Source organism: Panthera pardus, unplaced genomic scaffold (assembly GCF_024362965.1).
Source record: "Panthera pardus isolate Hobbes unplaced genomic scaffold, ASM2436296v1 HiC_scaffold_13, whole genome shotgun sequence".
Classification (NCBI taxonomy): domain Eukaryota; kingdom Metazoa; phylum Chordata; class Mammalia; order Carnivora; family Felidae; genus Panthera; species Panthera pardus.
This window is the reverse complement of record NW_026526688.1, coordinates 25,461,336-25,481,630: the sequence shown is the minus strand read 5'-3', so window position 1 is coordinate 25,481,630 and position 20,295 is coordinate 25,461,336. Positions and strand designations below refer to the sequence as shown.

At 37.1% G+C, this 20,295-nt stretch overlaps 1 protein-coding gene across 7 annotated transcripts in view; it reads right to left on the bottom strand.

Moving 5' to 3' along the window:
- Positions 1-20,295, bottom strand: part of DLC1 (DLC1 Rho GTPase activating protein) — a 557,617-nt gene that overhangs the window by 213,240 nt on the left and 324,082 nt on the right. Inside the window, exon 6 of one of the 7 annotated variants that reach the window (XM_053900921.1) lies at positions 12,321-12,442. The exons of the other annotated variants lie outside the window; for them this stretch is intronic. Within the exon in view, the coding sequence (XP_053756896.1) occupies positions 12,422-12,442 (21 nt within the window). The 3' untranslated portion in view covers positions 12,321-12,421. Of the gene's footprint in view, positions 1-12,320; positions 12,443-20,295 lie in introns of those variants that run through there. 7 annotated transcript variants of the gene reach the window in all.

The following is a 20,295-nucleotide window of genomic DNA, read 5'->3' as shown; positions in this document are numbered from 1 at the left end:
AAAGTTTTGGTTATAAGACAAACAAGGTCTGAGGATCTAATGTGTAACATGGTGACTATAGTTGATAAAACTGTATTGTATAATTGATTTTTTTTGATAACTGAAATTTGCTAAGAGAGTAGGACTTAAGTGTTCCCACACCCCCACCCCCCCAAAAAAAAGTAAGCATGAGAAGTGATGGGTGTGTTAATCAAACAGATGGTGGAAATTCTTTCACAAAGTATGTGTATACTAAATCCCATGGTGCACACTTTAAATATCTTATAATTTTATCAGTTATACCTTAATAAAGCTGGAAATAAATAAAAATAAAAATGAGAGTTGGGGAACTATCAGTAAAGTTACTAGATCCAGGTATAATAATTGTCAATCATCATGTAATTCTTTTCTTCTCTGAAAACTCCTATTACCCTGAAAAGATGTTGGCAATAAATAAAACCAAAAACATTTTTTGAATTTAGGTAAAATTTTTACAGTTCAATTTCTTTGTCCTGTTTTGGAGGCAGAAAAAATAAATTGTTTGGTGGGTGTCTGGGCATTTCAAATCTCTGTCTTGTCTCTTCAAGGCTCAGATTCCTCCTTTATTAGACAGGGACAATCACATCTACTTCTTAGGGTCACTGAGAGGACCAACTGTAGTAGCTTCTATAAAGCGTTGAAGGTCCTCAGGAAAAGGTAGCTGCTGTTACTGTTTGTTTCTATGGCATTAGGCCAGTGGGTCAATTTACCGATATGAGAGGTCTAGAAGTTCAATTCCCAGCAGCTATCATCTATCACTATCACTGTTTAAAAAACAGAGCTCAAAATGAGATGTTTTCAAAAGACTATAAAGTATAAATGTCTAGTTCTACTCTCTGTGGATATTCTAAAACAAATTAAGGAAGTTGAACTTCTGGTTCCCATTCACCTCAATTATTCACGTATATAATATCATAAACATGAGGGTATTAACTTGTACTGGAAGACTTCGATCCATCTGACCCACTAGGATTTCATACCTTTTAACCCCAAACCACTGACCAAACAAGATGTCTACAACTGACGTCTCTCCCTCTCTTCAGGGACAAAGTCCTGAGTTGGGGTAAGAGAAGTAGGCTAGTAGGCTTAAATGGGTGATTAGTTTTGTTTTAAGTGTGTGTGTGTGTGTGTGTGTGTGTGTGTGTGTGTGAGAGAGAGAGAGAGAGACAGAGAGAGACAGAGAGAGAGAGACAGAGAGAGACACAGAGAGAAAGTGAGAGGGAGAGAGAGAGGGAAAGAGAGAGGGAGGAAATAGCATCAATCTTCATTTCCAAAAATATCAAATATCAAGATACCACCTTCTTTGTGAGATACTGACTAACTGCTATGATCCTCACCTTTGGAACTTACAGAATTTGGAGAATGATGCAATTTTCAAATAAGGGGAAAATGTCTCTATGGGTAAAAAATGGAGGTTTTATTTTGGTAAAATTAATCTACAGTGAAAGTATATTTTGACCTAATATCTGTCTACATGTAGTTGTTCACTTCTTGTCCTCTGGGCACGAATGCTGACTCTGCCTCCTGGCGCAGGTGCAGCCAGCCATGAGGAGAATATCAGGTGAGTAAATGGCAGAGTGCAGGGTCATGACCAGAGACCAAGGCATCGAAGGGATTTCATAGGCTTTAGGTATTATCTTCCTCATTATCCTTTCATTTATAGCAGGACCATCTATTTCTCCTTCCCTTTAAGAAAACTGTTGAGATTCTACACTATAGGAAAGCCGCTCACCCTCCCCCCCCTTTACGGGAAAATTATTGTACAGTTTTGGTGATATTTGTTTACTTCTTATGTACCTTTTTTGAGAAGGAACAGAAACCCTCCCAGTGACAAGACTGCAAATGTTGGTGATAAGCAGTTAAAAGGCATTCATGGAGAAAGTGCCTCAGGGGGAAAAAGTAGCTAACACTTACTAGGCTCTGAATATGGATAAGGCACAGTTTTAAGCTTTTACCTGCATAAACTCACTGAATCCTTAGAACAACCCCATGGAGTCCTGGAAAGGAAAGTAACTTATGCAAGGTCACAGTCAGTGATGGAAGCCAGGATACAACCACTGGTATGCTGGCCTCTGAGGTCATTAACACTGAGTTTCAAAATACTAATCAGAGTCTTTCTGAAACAAAGGAGGAGAAAGATTTGGAGAGATTCCATGATAAAACGCCAAGATCATGAAATATGTGTGCAGAAATATCTATGTGAGATATTTAGAAATTATCTAAGTAAGCTCTCTCTTCTTATAGCCAAGGCATTTAAGACAAAGTGAATGTGTTGCCCCAAATCACAGGTTGACCAGTGATAGGCCTTCTTCCTATTTTGTTCTATTTGTTTACAAAGTATATAACTGAGCACGTATAAGTAAATATTTAATAAAATGTTAAGCAATGAGTTGTGCTGTAAAGCAAAAATATTTTAGTCTCCATGTAGCCAATGCCTATTACTTTAGAATCTCACCATGTTCTGCATGATTAATTAAGCCACCAAGGCTCCCTTCCATGACATAACTGTGTGATTAAAGAAAGGAAAGTCAAAGTTTAATGTACCCAGCCATAACAGCTGAAAGTCTCTCAGCTGATTTATCTTTGAATTTGAGGGAGAACTGTCTCTCTAGGGAAGCTTTATGAGTAAATTTTATAAATGCTGACACTTCATTTTCAATTAATTTGAGCTATTTGTTGATTCCTAAGTTACATGCCTCACATCATCCTATGTACAGAAACCCTTGGCAAAGTCTTCTTCTTTGTGGAATTCACAATCCAACTGAAGGAGATACATGACAACAGAGAATAGTTCCCATGCAGTGAATGCTCCCTGGCAATGATTAGCACCATCGCTGGGGGGACATTAAAAGGAGGGGGTAGATAGTAGGTAATTAGGACTACCCGGGTGCAAATGCAATGGTTTTCTTGGGCACTGAACTTTTGGGAAGGAGGCATTGGTCAGAAGATGTCTTTTGCCTTTCATTTCAGAGAAGAGGCATGGCTAGATTTGGGCTTCATGTCTTGGGCTTCTATAGTGTTATATCTATTCCTGCACTGGGAACAACACAGTCCGTGCAAAGTGGCTGTATAGACTGATACAGAGTAGGTGTTCAGCAAACATTTGTGGAATTAAAATAGCAAATACATATTCATATATATGGCTTAAATAACATGCATGACTGTTGCTTATGAGAAAGCTCCTATAAAAAGCATATTTTTGAATTCATTAGGGGTTTTTGTTAATAGTTGCCATATGTTTCATTTGAACTATATCCTCAGGAAGTGATTTAACATTTCTGGCAATAAAGCAATTAAATACGATTTTCCTGCTGCCCATATGGGTTCACTGTAACTTCATATTTTCTTCTCTCATTTCTTAATGGAACAAAGGGAAGTCTACTAATAACTTCCAAATGAGAGGGGAAAAAAAATCATTCGCGGTCTTGTTATTCTTTGTGATATTCAAATGATAAGTTAACAATCTTTTTTTTTTTTTTTTTTAATGGCTATACTGACCCTCTAGGAGTTCCCCACAAGTAAAGATTTTCATTTAAATTGATCTGGTTTTATAACTCAACTTTAAAAAGCCACTAAAGAGAAAACTTTTTAGTAAAAGGGGAGAAAATAATTTTCTTTGTCTTACTGAGGTCTTTTAAAGCTGTGTGTGGGAGCTCAGACTGTGTGTGTGTCTGTTTATGCTTTTGACGTGAAACATGGTTGGGGGAAATGCTGGTTTTGACATGCCTTCCGGAAATGTTGTAGACATATGTTGATTCTCTTGGTCTACTGCTAGAATGGCTTTCTTACAGGAGGGACCTCAGCTGGACACCTTTTAGAAACTTACACCAACCACACAGAAGCTGCTAACAAACAGTACTATAAGTAATAGATGTCATATCCGAATTCATTTTTGTGTGATGACAATTGAAACATTTTAGTTGATCTAATTTCTTCTTGATGCTTTTAGTTAGAAACGGAGTATGATTTTTCCTCTTTAATGTGCTATTTTTATTAATATGCCATGTCCCTCACTTACATAAATTATTTTTTCTCTTAGTTCTTTGGAATCTGAACCATAGAACACTACCATTAAGAAGGCCCTTTGAAAGGCAATCCTTCAATCAGTGGGCAGCTATGATAGACTGAAAGATCTTACATTCTATGAAAAAAAATTGTTTTTTTGTCTTGTGGTAAACAACAAAGCACTACAATTTATTTTGCGTTCTCTCTTTATAGGTTGTGCTTGTTTTGCATATTTTCTTAGACATGTTCACTCAGAAATGCGTAGGATATTCTGTTTTGTTCTATAGGAATTCGCTTCATTTGCCTGTTTAAATATAGCAAGAATCAGTGGCAAAGTAATTTATTCCTTTTCCTTAAAAACATTCACTTTTATTCCCACAAAAATATTTTGCAGACAAATTGCAAAACGGGTAATTATGTCCTCAGAAATTGCAGGAAAACAACCATCAGTGAAGGAACAGTCTCTGTCTCAGATGAGGGCACAAGAGCCTATTGTGGGCACAATGGGCAACAGGAAGAGTTTGGAGATTCACATTTTTGGGAAGACATGAAAGACAACATAAAAGAAGAGAAGGTACATTGAAAAATGGGTTTGTTTCCATCTCTTTCTTTAAAGACTCTTTTGAAATCACTCCAGTCTGTGATATTGTTAACTAGTCAATGATTTCTATTTGCTCCCACTTGAACAAAGAAGTTCATTGAAAGGCTGTGTCTGATTGGCAATCTGATATCGTCTGTTTTGGTTTACAAAGTATTTCTCTGACAGTCATTATTCTCTTATTAAAAATATAGGCTCTTCATAGTGAAGGGGACTTAGATATCATTTAGTTGTGTTTCCCAAAGTAAGTACTTCAAATACCACCTTTTGAATTTTAACTATATATATGTATCGCCTATAAATTATTCCCTTAATAAAATTTAAATATTAAATTGAAATAAATATCCTTTTTATTTGACTTATTCCAAATAATAAAAATAAAATGTATGAATTTATGGGTTTGAGTTTTTGATATTACCCACAATACACATGAAAATAAATATTCAAATTTAAAATATTTATCTCTGTATCAGCTGATGTACACCAGTAGTCTATGTAACCATATATCAGGAAATACTGATCTAGTTCTTTCTCTGTCAGTTTTCCTATAAGGATGTTGAGATCCAGAGAGATTGGTGACTTGCTCAATGTTACAGATCTTCAGATGGCCAAATGGGGAGTAGAGTAGAGTCTGGGTCTTAAAGCACTGTCTGCTATATCATTATTCATAAGACTGGTGAAGTCAAAGCTCACCAAAGTTTCACCCTCTAGCATTCATAATTTCCATTTAACTTAGTCTCTGAATCACTCAATGGAAGATAATGGAAATTCAGGTACAGTAGAAGAGACAACATGCTAGCATGAGAACTCTTTTCAGGGTACACATGTATGTGACCAGAGTGAAATAAATGCATGAAATTACCCAAGAAATGTAATTTATGTTGTGTATCCTTATTTCCAAAAAGAATTTGACATGTCTTATTTAATAAAAGTTGTCAGCCATACTGAGAAAGTTTTTTCTTCCTGGCCAAGATCACAAACTTTAACAACTGTCCCTACAGGTTTGCAGACTGAAACCATAGCTTTATCTATATTCCGTGGTAAAGAAATTTGCGGTCTTGGCTTAAAATAGTTGTGTAAGGGTTTAAAGCAAAGATGAAGTTGATTCTTTTTTTTTTTTTTTTTTAAATTTTTTTTTTTTTTTAACGTTTATTTATTTTTGAGACAGAGAGAGACAGAGCATGAACGGGGGAGGGGCAGAGAGAGAGGGAGACACAGAATCGGAAGCAGGCTCCAGGCTCTGAGCCATCGGCCCAGAGCCCGATGCGGGGCTCGAACTCACGGACTGTGAGATGGTGACCTGAGCTGAAGTCGGACGCTTAACCGACTGAGCCACCCAGGCGCCCCAAGATGAAGTTGATTCTTAAGGGATATTTTGGTGCTGATCACACCCTTGAGCAGAGGTGGGATAACCATGTCTGTCTGGATAAAAATGTAAGTTGGGCTTCTCACCTTTAAATTGTTTTTTTTCTTTTTGAACATACTCACATTTCCTGTATTTAAAGTTGGTGGATTCCTCTTCAACAAAGTACGGAATCTGATTCTCATTCCATGCTCACTTCAGATAGCCAAATATTCATTTTAAGTCTGTCCAGCTCCTGACAAAACTCTTGCTGAGGCCATTTTTATTTGGAAACATGGCTTAAGAGAAAGCTAATTATTATACTCATTTGAAAAGGAAGTCATTTTTTTTGCTTTGTTTTGTTTTTTGTAAGCTACATAAACAGAAAAACCCATGGCTGAGTCACATTGACTTAACTCTTCTCAGCATTTATTGAAGTTCTTAATTTTAATGCTTCTGCATTTCCAACAAATCCACTGATTAAGATATTATTCACGACAGAACTCAATATCCTTTAGATATATTTTCATGTTGTGAATTCCTTTCAAAATTTAACAAATCATGTCTCCCTTCCCAACTTTGTAATTACGAAAGTTCAGTGCTAAATACAATGTTTAATTGAAGTTACCATTTTGGCATAATCATTTTACCTTTTACATGGCTTTATATAATTGTGATATCTTATTAATCCTACTTTGTGACGTTTGCTGTAAGTTGCTCTATTTGTGTGAATTTGTTAAGTTATATATTTTAAAACATCTAATTTTATGCTCGACCTTAGTAATTCTGGAAAGAGAATTGTGGAAGTAGCTGAGTATGTTCATAAATTTCACTAGAAAAATTGCATTATTTCTTCCTTTTTGTGTATTTGTAACTTCTTCAAAAATCAACTTGTGAGTTTTTCCAAACTATTACTTTACTGAAAAGTATGGTGAGTTGCATATGGTAGCCATTTAGAAATACTATTCAAGGTAGCTTGTTTTTTTTAAAGTCTGGTTAATGAAAGTTCACAATTAAGGAGCACCGTAGACATGTAGACTTATTTTCAGTAAACATGATACTCAAGACAGGTGACTTATTCAGGGAACAATTGACTCAGAATGGCTGTTTGTTTTTCTTGGTGAACAATGTTAGATTCATAATGGATTTTTTCATTTTGTTCATGTCCTTATTTTTCTAACCTGAATCACGGGTTTTTTTGCTGGTGCGCAAAAAACTTCTCTCGTATCTCATGGGCATTTCCAAGGCACCCAGCCATGCTAAAATTTATTACTATATCACTGTTCTCCTTAAAACGCTTCAATGATGACCTTTCCCCCACCCCCTTTCTGGAATGCCTGGCCATTAGTAACGTGCCCTGAGATCCTCATCCTCTTACGCTTCATTCTAGTGAATCAGTTAATAGACACACCTTAAGTATCCATTATTTGCACAGCCTTTTATTACGCGCTGTAGTGGCACTAAACGAGATAAAAAGCTATGCTGTAAAAATAAGTAATCAAATTATGAATTCAAGACTGAAGACTGAAATAGAAGATACAGGTGGATATGAACAAGTACTAGGTTCCTTGCTGTCACCAATGGGCTCTGTGACTTTGGGCAAGTTTCTAGAACTGAGCTCAGTTTCCTCATCTCTAAGAAAAAGGGTAGAAGTAATATCTACATCTCAGAGCTATTTATGAGGATTCAACAACATGCTGCACAAAGATTATCATAGTACTTGCCCAAGAGCTCCCTAAGTGTAAAGTATTCCTATTATTTGGGTTTGTTATCATGATATAAAAAAGTACTTATTTATTCTGAAATAGTGCAAAGAGGTATAGGTTGTCTGTCTCTGCTTCCTCCACTTCCTTATGTCAGATTAACCTATTTTCTCAAGTTCATTCCTCCTTTATTTATTTTTAACTATTTGTAATTATTTTTTGTGTTATTGTGAAAAAAAATATTTCTCCTTTTTTGGTCAGCTACTTGTTTTAAGTTTTATAAAGCCCAGTTTGGAAGCTAACATCTTCAGCCCTCACCTTTAATTCGGAGCCTGTCACCAATTGTTACTAGGTGGGTCTATTCTTGGCCCCGTTGGATGCCAACAAGTGATACTATTCTTTTTGGGTCCTTACACTGAGGAACAGGCTCCCTATTCTGTGCAACCTGGAGCAGCAGGGACTAAGGGCATATGTGGAAGTCATACCTGTATCAGAAAATGCAGAAGATTTATCTTCTGCACTTGTGGGGAACTTTGGGTGATCTCTGAGCTGTAGGAGATACCTGGGGCTACCACTCTTAATGGGTTTTATCATTTAACCAGAACTCTTAATGGGATTTATCATTTATTGAATTTCTCAGAACTAGAACTAAAATGAATTCCATATATGATTCAGACATTACTTGATATATGTAATATTAATATTTTATATTAATATAATATTATACATATATGCTGTATATATATTCAGTATAATATAATTTTGGTTAATAGACTGGATAAAATTATAGAGGCAAATATACACTAACAATGAAGTAGCAGAAAGAGAAATTAAGAACATAGTCCCATTTACCTTGCACCAAAAAGAACAAAATCCCTAGGCATGAACTTAAAAAGGAGGTGAAAGACCTGTACTCTGAAAACTATAAAACACTGAAGAAAGAAACTGAAGATGACGCAAAGAGATGGAAAGATAGTCCATGCTCATGGATTGGGAGAATAAATGTTGTTAAAATGTCCATACTACCCAAAGGAAATCTACAGATTCAGTGAAATCCCTATCAAAATAACAACAGTATTTTTCACAAAACTAAAATAGTTCTAAAATTTGTATGGAACCACAGAAGACTCTGAAGAGCCAAAACAATCTTGAAAAAGAAGAAAACTGGAGGTATCACAATCCCACATTTCAAGATATACTATAAAGCGGCCGTAATCAGAAGAGTATGGCACTGGCACAAAAACAGACACAGATCAATAGAACAAAATAGACCGCCCAGAAATAAACCCATGATTATATGGTCAATTAATCTTCAACAAAGTAGGCAAGAATGTGCAATGGGGGAAAAGACAGTTGCTTTAATAAATGGTGCTGGGAAAGCTGGACAATCATATCCAAAAGAATAAAATTAGACTACTTTCTTATACCATATAGAAAAATAAACTCAAAGTGGATGAAGGACTTAAATATGAGACCTGATATCATAAAAATTTTAGAAGAGAGCACAGGCAGTAATCTCTCTGACATCGGCAGTAGCAACATTTTTCTGGATATGTTTCCCCAGGCAAGGGAAACAAAAGCAAAAATAAACTATTGGGACTACACCAAAATAAAAACCTTCTGCACAGCAAAGGAAACAATAAGCAAAACTAAAAGTTAATCCACTGAATTGGAGAAGATTTTTACAAGTGAGATATATTTAAAAAAAAATTAATGTTTATTTATATTTGAGAAGGGGAGAGAGAGAGAGAGAGAGAGAGAGAGAGCAAGAAGGGGAGGGACACAGAGAGAGGGAGACAGAATCCAAAGCAGGATCCAGGCTCTGAGCTGTCAGCACACAGCCTTATGTGAGGCTTGAACCCACAAACCATGAGGTCATGACCTGAGCTGAAGTCGGATGCTTAACTGACTGAGCCATCCAGGCACTCCTACAAATGAAATATCTAATAAAGAGTTAATACACAAAATATATAAAGAATGTATACAACTCAGCACTAATAAAACAAGTAATCCAATTAAAAAATAGGCAGAAGACATGAACAGGCATTTCTGCAAAGAAGGCATACAGATGGCCAACAGACACATGAAAAGAGGTTCCACATCACTCATCATCAGGGAAATACAAATCAAAACCATAAAGAGATATCACCTCACACGTGTCAGAATGGCTAGAATCAAAAATACAAGAAACAAGTGTTGGGGAGGATGCGGAGAAAAAGGAACCCTCTTGCAGTGTTGGTGGGAATGCAAATGGTGGAGCCACTGTGGAAAACAGCATGGAGGTTCATCAAAAAATTAAAAATAGAATTATCATATGACCCAGTAATTCCACTACTGGGTATTTATCCAAAGAATATGAAAACACTAATTAACAAAGATATATGCACCTCTATGTCTATTGTAGCATTATTTACAATAGCCAATTTATGAAAGGAGTCAAACTATCCATAAAATGATGAATGGATAAAGAAGATGAGGTATGTGTATACATACACACACACACACACACACACACATGCACACACACACACACACACACACACACACAGGACTATTACTCAGCCATAAAAATGAGTGAAATCTTGTCATTGGCAGCAACATGAATGGAACTAGAGGGTACAATGTTAAGTGAAATAAGCCAGTCAGAGAAAGACAAATACCATATGATTTTACTCATATGTGGAACTCAAGAAACAAAACAAATGAACAACAACAACAACAACAAAAAAAAACAGAGACAAACAAAAAAGCAGGCTCTTAACTATAGAGAACAAACTGATGGTTACGAGAGGGAAGGTATGTGGGGAATGAGCGAACCAGTGAAGGGGATTAAGAGCACACTTATCGTGATGAGCACTGAGTAATGTATAGAATTGTTAAATCACTACATTGTACACTTGAAAGTAATATAACACTGTATTAATTATACTCTGTTAATTATATTGGAATTAAAAAAAAGTATAGACGCAAAGTATTTGTTAATGGTTCAACATAGAATTTTGTACAATATCTAGCTTACAAACAAAATAATTTATATATGAATTTATGAGTTTGTTTTATTTTAACTTAGTGTCTTAGAAGGCTGAGAGATAAGGAAGCATTTCACTCATACCCATCTTGACCAAGTTATTACTACCAGTTATATTCCAATATAAGTTTATGTTCATTTCAATAATTCAATGACTACATGTTCCCCCGTATTACCCCAAATTTACTAATATTCTCATAGTTTCATACTTCCAACTTAAAATAACTTTGGCAGAACTAAACTTTTGATAGAAATTCAAAACATATACCCCTCAGTCATAACTGCACAAAAGATACAGATTAAAACTACTTAAATGATATACATAAATCTTTTTATGACAAATTATCACTTTGTTCACTGAATTGGAATTTGCTCTTATCAAATATTATTTCATGTAAGTGGGCCTTTGGCTGGATGCCAGAAACATTTTTGTTATAGGGAGATATTTATTGTAGTGGTATTCACTAATAAATTTGATTTGAAATATCCATTTTATATGTGCGATAAACCACAGACCTGAGCGAGGGCAAGAATCCACTAAACGTGACTGGGACCTAAGGATGAAATTTGGAGTGACAGAGGACTAATAGAAACTGAAAAAAAAAAAATCACAAACCTGAAACTAATATTACACTATATAAGTGAAATTAGTCAGAGAAAGATAAAAATCATATGACTTCACTCATATAAGGACTTTAAGAGACAAAACAGATGAACATAAGGGAAGGGAAACAAAAATAATATAAAAACAGGGAGGGGGACAAAACAGAAGAGACTCATAAATATGGAGAACAAACTGAGGGTTACTGGAGGGGTTGTGGGAGGGAGGATGGGCTAAATGGGTAAGAGGCACTAAGGAATCTACTCCTGAAATCATTATTGCACTATATGCTAACTAATTTGGATGTAAATTTAAAAAAAGAAAAAAAAATATTACACTGTATGCTAACTGGAATTTAAATAAAAATTAAAACAAACAACAACAAGAAAGGCTTTTGAAATGAGGCTACTAATCAAATAATAACCAAATGTTCAATGTTTCAAAGCTGTAAACTGTATGAACATTGAGATATTTAAAAATGTTCTGCTCTTTGAGGATGCATACTTAGGCAGAAGAGATGTTTGTTAGCATTTCTGAGTTATATGCCTGAATTAAGTCATAAAATGTAGGAGGGGTCTACCCTATGAGGGACAAAGAGGGCTTAATTTAGATAAACATTATGTAAAGGTCTTTCAATTGCTGGCTTTTGATGACATGATAGATATTCTAGGACCTCTCTCCTCAAATCACAAGGTCTTGGAGCCCAACTCAATTTCTTTTACCACGCCGGACTTGAATCCCCTTCTTTGCTGGAAAGTTTCCATTTGGCCTTCCAGATTTCCTTTCTGCTCTGTCTGTGCAGGAAGTCTGACCTAGATGGGAAGGGGCACCATATGCTCTGGTTTTCCTGGGATAATCCCGGTTTACAAGGGCATCCTGGTCAGTTTAGCATTTGTCTCAGAATGTTCCTTTTAAAAAACCAACAAACTAGACTTTATGTTTCAGGACAGTTTTATGTTCACAACAAAACTGAGTGGAAGGTACAAAGATTGCAACTATACCCGTTGCCCTTACACATGCACAGCCTCCCCCATTATCGACAGCCTCCACAGAGTGGTACACTTGTTGTATTTATTATTTGGTTGGCACATCCTGATCACTCAAAGTCCATAGCTTGCATGAGAGTTCACTCTTGGTGTTGTAAATTCTGTGGATTTGGACAAAAATATATGACATGTATCTACCATTATAGAATCATACAGAATGGTTTTGTTGCTCTTAAAGTCCTCTGTGCTCTGACTATTCATCTCACCCTCCCCCCAACCCCTGGTGACCACTGATCTTTTTACTGTCTCCAGAGTATCACATAGATGGAACCACAGAGCACGAAGCCCTTCCTGGTTGTTTTAACTTAGTAATTTACATTTAAGTTTCCTCCATGGCCTTTTCATGGCTTGACAGCTCATTTCTTCTTAGTGAATAATATTCCATTGTCTGAATATACCAGTTTATGTATCCATTTACCTACTGAAGGACATCTTGGATGCTTCCGGGGTTTGGCAGTTAACTATGAAAAATGCTCCAATAAGCATTTGGTTGCAGGTTTTTGTGTGGACACAAGTTTCCACTCCTTTGGAGTTTACAACTTTACCACTAAAGAGTGTAATTGCTAGATTGTATGGTAAGATAATACTTGGTTTTGGAGTGTTATTTTTTAATGATATACAATTATGAATAGTGTATTAATATGGGTCAGGGCCTGTTTTTCTTTCTGGCTTCTATAATCTTGTCTAGTAATGTGTGATATGCATGTGCAGAGAACAAAGTTCTCACTTTGATATATGGTTACATCTGAAAGATGACTAGTGATAAAAAAACCTTTCTTCCTGGCCCTTTCCAGATGTAATCGAACAAGCACCTGCTTGTTTCAAGAACAGCATGCAGGTTGCTCGCTGGTTTAACAAAGTGCACTCGGACACACGTGGCTAGGGACAGCTCAATCCTGACTTCAGGTAATGATGGAACTGTCTGACTGCTGCCCTACTGGTCACTTGATGTACCAGTCAGTTGTTGTCTGGTGCCTCCTGTGGTCTGCAGGATATACAGAGCCTGATGGAGGAAGAGGGAAACATGGGTTAGGTATATGCGAAATATGCACACATGAAATATGTGGGGAAACAGAGTTGGAGCAGTCCTGCCATAAAGTGTATATAGTAGTCGGGGCATTCCTGTTACAGCGGTCTCATCATTTAATGTAGGGTCTAAACATCTGCAATAGTTACGTAATTATCGAGTAACATTTTTTGCAGTAATTATAATTAATTTAAACAACTCCTTTTACTCTCAAAAGTGTCCTAGTTCGGGTGGTAACTTATATGGAAACATTTTGTATGGATTCCATCAATAGGGTCTCATGCCTCATAGCTTCCACGTAGGTTAGGCCTATGGGGACACCCAGTAGTGACTGTAAGGGTGTGATATCGTGATTTGTAAAAAGAAATATATATTTGATCTTCCACCTTGTTCCTGGCACAGAGCTTCTACAACCCCTGTAATTTCCTAAATTATAAGAGTGATAAAGGTGTCTTTTTTATGTTAATGAGGTGACTTTGGTACCTAAGAATGGAGGCTGATTGCCACTGGAGCCAGCCAAATAATTAGAGGGTTGGCACTTTCAGCCCCACCCACCAACCTCCTGGGCTGGGAGAAGGGCTGAAGATTGAATTCAATCACCAATGGCCATGATTTAATCAATGGTGCCTATGCGCTGAAGTCTCCATAAAGCCCCAATGGATGGGGTGCAGAGAGCTTCTAGGTTGGTAGACGTGTGCAGATTTGGGCAGAGTTGTGCACTAGAGAGGGCAGGGAAGTGTTGCACCCTTTCCCCATGCCTTGCCTTACACATCTCTTCCATCTGGATATCCCTGAGATATATCCTTATATAATAAACCAGTAGTCTAGTAAGTAAAATGTTCGGCAGAGTTCTATGAGCTACTCTAACGAACTAATTGAACCTAGGCGGTGGGTCACTGGAACTTCCGATCTATAGCTATCGGTCTGAAGCACAGGCAATAACCTGGGCTTGCAGCTAGCATCTGAACTGGGGAGGGAAAGGGCAGTCTTGAGTGACTGAATCCTTAACATGTGGGATCTGCCTTCTGGTAGATAGTGTCAGAATTCAGTTAAATTGTAAGACACCCAGCTGGTGTCCACAGAATTGTGTGGGCAGATAGAAGTTGAGGAGAATGGAAAGAAGGTTGAGAAAAGGAAAAGTCAGAGAGAGAAGCTGTAGTCAAGAAACAGGTTATAACAGTAATCAGAAGGGTCAGCATTTTGTGAATACCTGGATGAAATGAGGGCAAAATGCCCCAATGACACAGGGAATAGGCAATGCCTATTGGGAGGTAACACTTACTCAGTGCTCACTCTATTCCAGGTACTTTTCTAAGCACCAGCAAATAATAACTAATATAATATTAATAACTACCCTATGAAGGGACTACTGTCATTATTCCATTTTATATAAGAGTCAATCACATAAGGGACAAGGTAACTTACTGCCCAAGGTCTCAACTTTCGCAAATTTCAAGCCAGTAATTGAACGCAGGATTTTAACACAGATTAAGTCTATGTTCTTAACCCCTACTCTATGTAACTTCTCTGGACCGACATATTACTTTTTCTGTAAACACCTGCTACCATAGATAGCAAGGGAAATAAAACAGATGAGAAACCAAAGATACTGGTATTGTTTTTAATTACTGGGAAATAAAAACTTAACTGGAATGTGAGGTAAAGGAGTAATTGAACATTCATCACATTGGAGATGCCGACTGGGTGGATGCGACGGATTCTAAAGGAGCAGGGGACACTAACACAAAGTGAAACACGAAACCCTGGCACTTTTTGCCTCTTCTACATGTCAGTCCTGGGCTGGTTGCCCCTTCCCTGCCCCCCCGCCCCGTTTTTCCCAAGCAGACATTACTGGCTAAGAGTACACTCACTGGAGTAAAAAAAAGTCACTTACTTTTTAGGACCACACTCGAAAACGTTTATACACTTTCATGAGACAAATTGAACGCTCTGCAGTTTAACCTCATGTGATGCTTCCAAAGAAACACAATGGAGTGAGGTTCAGTCCAAAGCAAGGAGCAATTTAAATGGAGCTGGCTTTTGCAGACCTGGGGTTTTTCCATCAATCATCAGTGATGGTAAAGTGCTGATTTATACTTATAATGGTGCTACCTTTCACCAAGGTCAAAAGTAATTGGTTTAGTGGCTGTTTCATTTACAAGAGTGTTTATGTTACAGGCACATTGACAAAATAAAAAACATTCTTCCAAAGTGAAAGTAATGCAGGAAGCATATGATGGACACCTGACCCTAAAGAGTAATCTTATATGATAAATGGGGTTCCATTCCCCCCCCCCCCATTGGCAAACACTATCCGGTTACGGTCTGCATCCCCAGCTTATTCCTCTCAGCATCTTCTCTAGGCTGTTGCTTAATTCTGAGACTAGATAATTAGGGCTGACAAAAAGCTGGTTTGGGTTTTAAGCAATCAAATTGGCACTATATCAAATGATTTCTAGTTCTAAATATCAGCAAGATGCTACTTTATTATCTTAAACTGCGTCCTAATCACATCTGGGATATATGGCCTCCTTGTGATTTCTGCTATCCATGAAATGGGTTAAAAATGTACCCTATCTTTGCTTTGAGAAACCAGGCTCCTCTTGGGGTAGCTCTTAACTTTTGTATTGGGTGCAACTTTGTCCAATGATCTCCTTTTTTTTTTTGGTTAACAAAAGAAAATATTGGGTAATACGTTTTAAAATAAAATATAAGAAAACCATGTCATATATCTCCTATTGAAGGATTACAATATAGCAGGATCCTAAATTCACAGAAGTAATATCAATCCAGTAACTTAAAATGCAAAATGTTGTAGTAGGAAAGAATCATACATTTTTTTGAATAGTCAGGATTATTCATCTATGTGCTTAACAGAGAAATAGTCAATAAAGGAATTAGACACCATAAAGAGATTCCCAAGTAAGATACGTAAGCAGTTCCATACATTTTAGCAACAAATAGAATGTTCCATCTGTAATGAGGCTCTTTCCTCTTTCCAGTTAATCACTGTCTTTTCTGTAGGAGGTTACCGTTACATAAGCCCTGCATCAGGGGGATAATTCATCTAGTTTTCAGGAAATTTCCTTCTTTGATTTTGATAAGAAACAAACATAAAAACTGGCTTTTAAAAGTGGCTGTAGGGGCACCTGGGTGGCTCAGTCAGTTAGCGTCCAACTTTGGCTGAGGTCGTGATCTCACAGCTAGTGAGTTTGAGCTCCACATCATCATCGGGCTCTGTGCTGATGGCTCAGAGCCTGGAGGCTGCCTTGAATTCTTTTTCCCTCTCTCTCTGCCCCTCCCCTACTCATGATCTGTCTCTGTCTCTCAAAAATAAACAAGCATTACAAAAAAAAGTGGCTGTTATCTGTAGGCTCTCCAAATAATGATTCGCACCAAATCTACATGGTCCAGATGAAAGAGGTGACTTATATAAGAATTCAGTAAATGTGCTATATTCTCTGGTAAGCCTAGTTTTAATTCCCACAGCCCTTTTCTTTAGTATTTGGGTCAAAATTCCATTAACAAAGGGCATTTTCCCACATATTCTCCACTTTGGGAGACTTGAATACTAGAACATTAAAGATTTATTGAGCTGGCCTGACAAATGTTTCGATTCAAATGCATTTTTTCCACTGGGATTTTGAACATGTGTTTTTTTTTTTCAAGAACTATAGTAAATTTCTTTACACTGAACAAAATTCTGAATATAAATCAAATTGCTTTTATTAAATCCCTTAATTTCTTAATCAAAACATTAAAGATATTATCTACTGGATATTTTAACCGGTATCCACAGCTGCTGAATACCTTCAATCATTCTGGTTTTTAAAGCAATATGTTAGTTGCTAAAATTAACAAATAATAGTCTTAATTGTTGTGGTTAATGTTTGGAAGCTTTTTGCTCTACTTAAAGGGCAAGCACCTTGAGGGCAAGTACTACAGTATTTTTATCTATTATACCCCCTATAAAACTTTTGTACTATGTTTCTTACTTTTTTGTCTATTTATACCACCTTTAAAACTTTCTAACGTTCATGAACTGTTAACATTGAATTGATATTATTAACTTGAATTTCATATAGAAGTGGACATTTTAACATATAATTAAACCCCAAAGAATTTACAGTAGGTATCTAGGGACCTCAGATATTGTCCTATAGCCTTAAGAAGGTTAAACACTTCAGGGGCTCCTGGGTGGCTCAGTCAGTTAAGCTTCGGAATGCTGATTTCAGCTCAGGTCATGATCTCACCTTTTGTGGGACTGAGCCCCTTGCTGGGTTCTGCACTGATAGCACAGAGCATCTTGGGATTCTCTCCCTACTTCTGTCTCTGCCCCTCTCTCCTCCCCTGCTCTAGTGCAAGCACACTCTCTCTCTCAAAACAAACTTTAATTTTTTCTGATTTTTTTTTTTATTTTTGAGAGACAGTGCAAGCAGGGGAGGGGCAGAGAGAGAGGTAGACAGAGGATATGAAGCGGGCTCTGTGCTGACAGCAGCGAGCCTGATGCAGGGCTCAAATTCATGAATAGCGAGATCATGACCTGAGCCGAAGTCCAATGCTCAACCGACTGAGCCAAGCAAGCACCCCAATAAGCCCTTTAAAAAAAACGTTAAACACTTTAGATCATAGTTTTCTTACTTTTAAAGTTTTAGCTTATCTTTAAAGTTCCAAATTTTAAATAATTCTTAATTTGTGCTGAAGTATCTGAGTTTCTCTTGGAAATGTCTGTTAGTAAAATACTTAGCCAGACTGAAACCATATGAGTTCTAGGAGGTAATATTTCTTTACTGCATAGAGATGGCATTTCCCATAGAGTTTACTGTAATGGTTTTGATATATGTCCACAAATTCTTTGACACTCCTCCCTTTAAAAGGTAGAGCCTCATTTCCCTCCCTGAGTATGGCTGAAATAACACTGTGTGACTTCCGACACTGTGTCATAAAACGTGTTGCAGCTTCTTCCTTGCTCTCTCTTTTGGATGGTTTGCACTGGGATAAGCTAGCTCCCATGTCATAAGGACACTCAAGTTGCCCTATATGTTTACATGGCAAGGAATGGAGGCCTCCTGCCACCGGTCAGGGGAGTCTTATCAGAAACACATTCTTCAGTCCCAGGCACACCTTAAGATATCTTAAGTGCAACCTCATGAGATGCTAAGCTAGAACCAACTAAGCTGCTCCTGAATTTCTGACAAATGAGTGTGAGATTATAAATGTTCATTGTTAGTTTACTTTGCCAAGTATGGGGGTAATTTTTTAGGCAGCAATAAATGGCACACTTACCAATACATTTAAATGAGGAACTTTTGTAAACATCAACAGAACTCCAGGTAAACTAAAATTCATCTTATTTCCTAGGGAACTAGGTCTTTAAAGTCTCCTTTAAAAGACTGTTTCATGTTTGGGGCACCTGGGTGGCTGAGTCGGTTAAGCGTCCGACTTCGGCTCAGGTCATGATCTCACAGTTGGTGAGTTCGGGCCCCACGTCAGGCTCTGTGCTAACAGCTCGGAGCCTGGAGCCTTGCTTCGGATTCTGTGTTTCCCTCTCTCTCTGACCCTCCCCTGCTCATGCTCTGTCTCTCACTTTCTCAAAAAATAAAATAAAATAAAATAAAATAAATAAAATAAAATAAATAAAAAAGACTATTTCATGTTTAAAGATATTAATACTCTTAATATAAAAAATCACAAAATTCCCCTGCTACAATCAAATAGCCTTTCCTTTGGTGGCAGACCTAATGAAAATGAGTAGAAAGCTGGCCTCTCTTCTTCGTTATTATTCTGCCTTCATCCTTTGCAGTTAACCTTTCTGCTTGGGTTGATGGTCATCATGCCTTAATTTGTGTTTATTTAGCTCCCCTGTATATTTTAAGTCAAATCAGGAGCCATATATAGCATAACAACAATTAATTTCTCCTCCTAAGGAAGTTAAGATTTTCAACAAAGAATGATGTGAGCATACAGTTAGGCATATGGTATTCATATCATACTGATACACACAGAGATAAGGTAATGCAACAGAAGGAACAACTCATCGTAATTGACTATAATATATAGTGTCTTATTTAAATCCCACAGTAATACTGAGGCCTAAAATAAGCATTTCACTAGTTGGTGGTATTATTTCTTTTAAAAATAAATATTTTTTTCTGATTATAGATGTATCTGAGAGACTTTGATAATACAGAGAGATACTCTCGTGCAGTGTTAGTGTAAATCATGTGGCAAGCTGGCTTAAGAATTATGTGAGATGGTTCACGTATCTCAATGCATTTAATTCTGTGGCTTCATTAGAATCTACCAGGAGGTGCCACTGAGCACAAGAGGGCCATGTCTGCTATTCGAGAACAATGGATACAGAGTCTGGCATGTGAGATTAATTTTTTAAATCACATATTAGAGAGAGGCTGGCCATGTTGAAAAGTTTTGTTGTTTTTGCTGTTGTAGTGTTGCCTTTTAGAGCACCGTGTTGTTGCAGGCCTTTCTCAAATGTGCTAACAAGGGGACTCTCCGGAAACACCACAGAAAGCCACCTGAAGATTTTTTAGTCACTCATATTATTAAGGAACATGTAGTAGACATGTCTCTAGGGAAATTCCTTAAAAATAATTTTAAAATAAGCTCTAACTTTATCAATAGGATCTAGCTTTCCTTTTCTTTTCCTTTTCTGTGTTAATCTGAGTCAGCTCTTGGCTTCGAAACCAAATTCAAACCATGGACTTTTACTTATGAAATGAAAATTGGAAGATTTTTTTCAGATTAAGTCTTATTGCATATCAAGCTGTTTTACTAAACTTGAAAATTTGGGATTTAAACCAACCAAAATGCAATTACAGTTGTGTTTTACTTGCTAAATCTCAGAGGTGTTATGTTTGTATGTGTAATGTGTGTGTGTGTGTGTGTGTGTGTGTGTGTGTGTGCGTG